The sequence below is a fragment of the Colobus angolensis genome, unplaced genomic scaffold (assembly GCF_000951035.1).
Source record: "Colobus angolensis palliatus isolate OR3802 unplaced genomic scaffold, Cang.pa_1.0 Scaffold95, whole genome shotgun sequence".
NCBI lineage: Eukaryota > Metazoa > Chordata > Mammalia > Primates > Cercopithecidae > Colobus > Colobus angolensis.
The window spans coordinates 5,322,999-5,325,260 of NW_012123487.1; the positions used below are offsets into that span (position 1 = coordinate 5,322,999).

At 40.3% G+C, this 2,262-nt stretch overlaps 1 protein-coding gene across 1 annotated transcript in view; it reads left to right on the forward strand.

Annotated features, from left to right (window-relative positions):
• The window catches only part of FN1 (fibronectin 1), a 75,259-nt gene that overhangs the window by 50,538 nt on the left and 22,459 nt on the right, over nt 1–2,262 (forward strand). The window contains exons 29-31 of the mRNA XM_011932358.1: nt 485–601; nt 1,273–1,437; nt 1,976–2,131. Coding sequence (XP_011787748.1) covers nt 485–601; nt 1,273–1,437; nt 1,976–2,131 — 438 coding nt within the window. The remainder of the gene's footprint in view (nt 1–484; nt 602–1,272; nt 1,438–1,975; nt 2,132–2,262) is intronic.

Sequence of the window (2,262 nt, forward strand, 5' to 3'; positions counted from 1 at the left end):
ATTCTCCTGCCTCAGTCTCCCAAGTAGCTGGGATTACAGGTGCCCACCACCACGTCCGGCTAATTTTTGTATTTCTAGTAGAGGTGGGATTCCACCATGTTGGCCAGACTGGTTTTGAACTCCTGACCTCAAATGATCTGCCCGCCTTGGCCTCCCAATGTGCTGGGATTACAGGTGTGAGCCACCACACCCGGCCTTGTATTATGTTTTTTTTAACTTTTCTGTAGTTTTGAAATTTTTCCAAATACAATGTTGAGGGAAAAAAATTCTTCCCTAAATTTGAAATAATCATTTTATCACAATTTGAATGGGCTCTGTAACCCCTTATCTTGAATTCGTCATAATATTAAATTCTGCTAATTACACATAGTATTTACATTACTGTATGAAGGAATCATTAAGACAATTATTTGGAAAACAAAGAATAAATCTGAGTATTGTTTGAAAATTATGGATGTGAAAAGTTTCCTGTTTTTTTTTCTAGTTTCTGATGTTCCAAGGGACCTAGAAGTTGTTGCTGCGACCCCCACCAGCTTGCTGATCAGCTGGGATGCTCCTGCTGTCACCGTGAGATATTACAGGATCACTTATGGAGAAACAGGTATGGCAGTAAAATGCTATTTTACACTCTGATTAAATCAGACTCTGTTGTGGATAACCTGAAAGCCCAACAGTGAACAAAGAATTAAAGAAACGTTGGCAAGTCCATTCAATGGAGCCCTGGTTTTTTCCAAGAAAATATGGAAGATATAGATGATATAATTTGTTCTAAAACCCAAATAAAAAGTTGTTTATATAATACAACTAGAGGGGGAACAGCAGAGCGGAGGAAATAAAAGGATTGTAAATTCACGGACATATTATCAGTGGTGGAAATAAGTGATTTTTATTTTTCCTTCCCTTTTCTATATTTTCCAAATTTTATTTAACAGGAATTTATTCCGTTAAAATTTTTAAAAAGGACACAATGCGTGCAATCCTGGGTTGAGGGCTTACCTTCTTCCCACTTTTAATGCTACTCTGCTACTCAGTGACATTTTAAAGCTGAAATGTTAAAATAGCGCTAACTGTAATTTTCTCTCAATGTTTATACACTTACCAAGGTTTGCTACGTGCATAAATACCCCTTTCTGTTCAAGATAGCGCTCTTTAAAAGGGAATAAGCAAGAAAATGTGATTTACATGCTGCTATAAATGTGGTAATTCAATTAATCAGTAATACCCAAGTAGCTCTAAGCCCCTCACACTCTGAACTAACCCCTTTTCATACAGGAGGAAATAGCCCTGTCCAGGAGTTCACTGTGCCTGGGAGCAAGTCCACAGCTACCATCAGTGGCCTTAAACCTGGAGTCGATTATACCATCACTGTGTATGCTGTCACTGGCCGTGGAGACAGCCCCGCAAGCAGCAAGCCAATTTCCATTAATTACCGAACAGGTACAAACTTCTACTCTGGGGTGACACTAGCTTATTTATTCAGATAGTTTTTTACAATGTTCTCCCAAGGTATTTTTCTCATTGTGGAATAGATTTTCCTTTTTAATGAGACAACAAACTGCAGCTAACACCTGCAGCTAACAGAGTTTTGAGCCAGATAAAGAAGGAAGCACCCCAAGGGCAGGAAGTTTTGTCAGTTTTGTTGATATATTCCACATGTCTGCAATAAGACGGGCATGGAGAGTGTTAAATAAATATTTGTTGGGAAAGAATGGATGAGTTGATAAAGTAGGATGACAGACATCTGCTTGTGGAATATAGCTTCTTTGTGGATGAAGCAGCCATCTCAAAAATAGGAAATGGTATTGAGATGCCTGCCCCATCTCTCTAAAAGGTCTCTCTGTGTTCTTTCAAGAAGAAATACCTTTCTCATGTTAAGAGGTCATTCGAACATATAGCAGACCTAGAGAGGAGGGCTTGTCCAATCTTTTCTCCAAGGACTGGGGCTTCACTGGTTTCTCCCTGCTTTTATATACAGAAATTGACAAACCATCACAGATGCAAGTGACCGATGTTCAGGACAACAGCATTAGTGTCAAGTGGCTGCCTTCAAGTTCCCCTGTTACTGGTTACAGAGTAACCACCACTCCCAAAAATGGACCAGGACCAACAAAAACTAAAACTGCAGGTCCAGGTAAGAATCATCTGCATCTTGGCCAAGCATGGTGGCTCATGCCTGTAATCCCAGCACTTTGGGAGGCTGATGCGGGCAGATCACTTGAGGTCAGGAGTTCAAGACCAGCCTGGCCAACATGGCAAAAACCC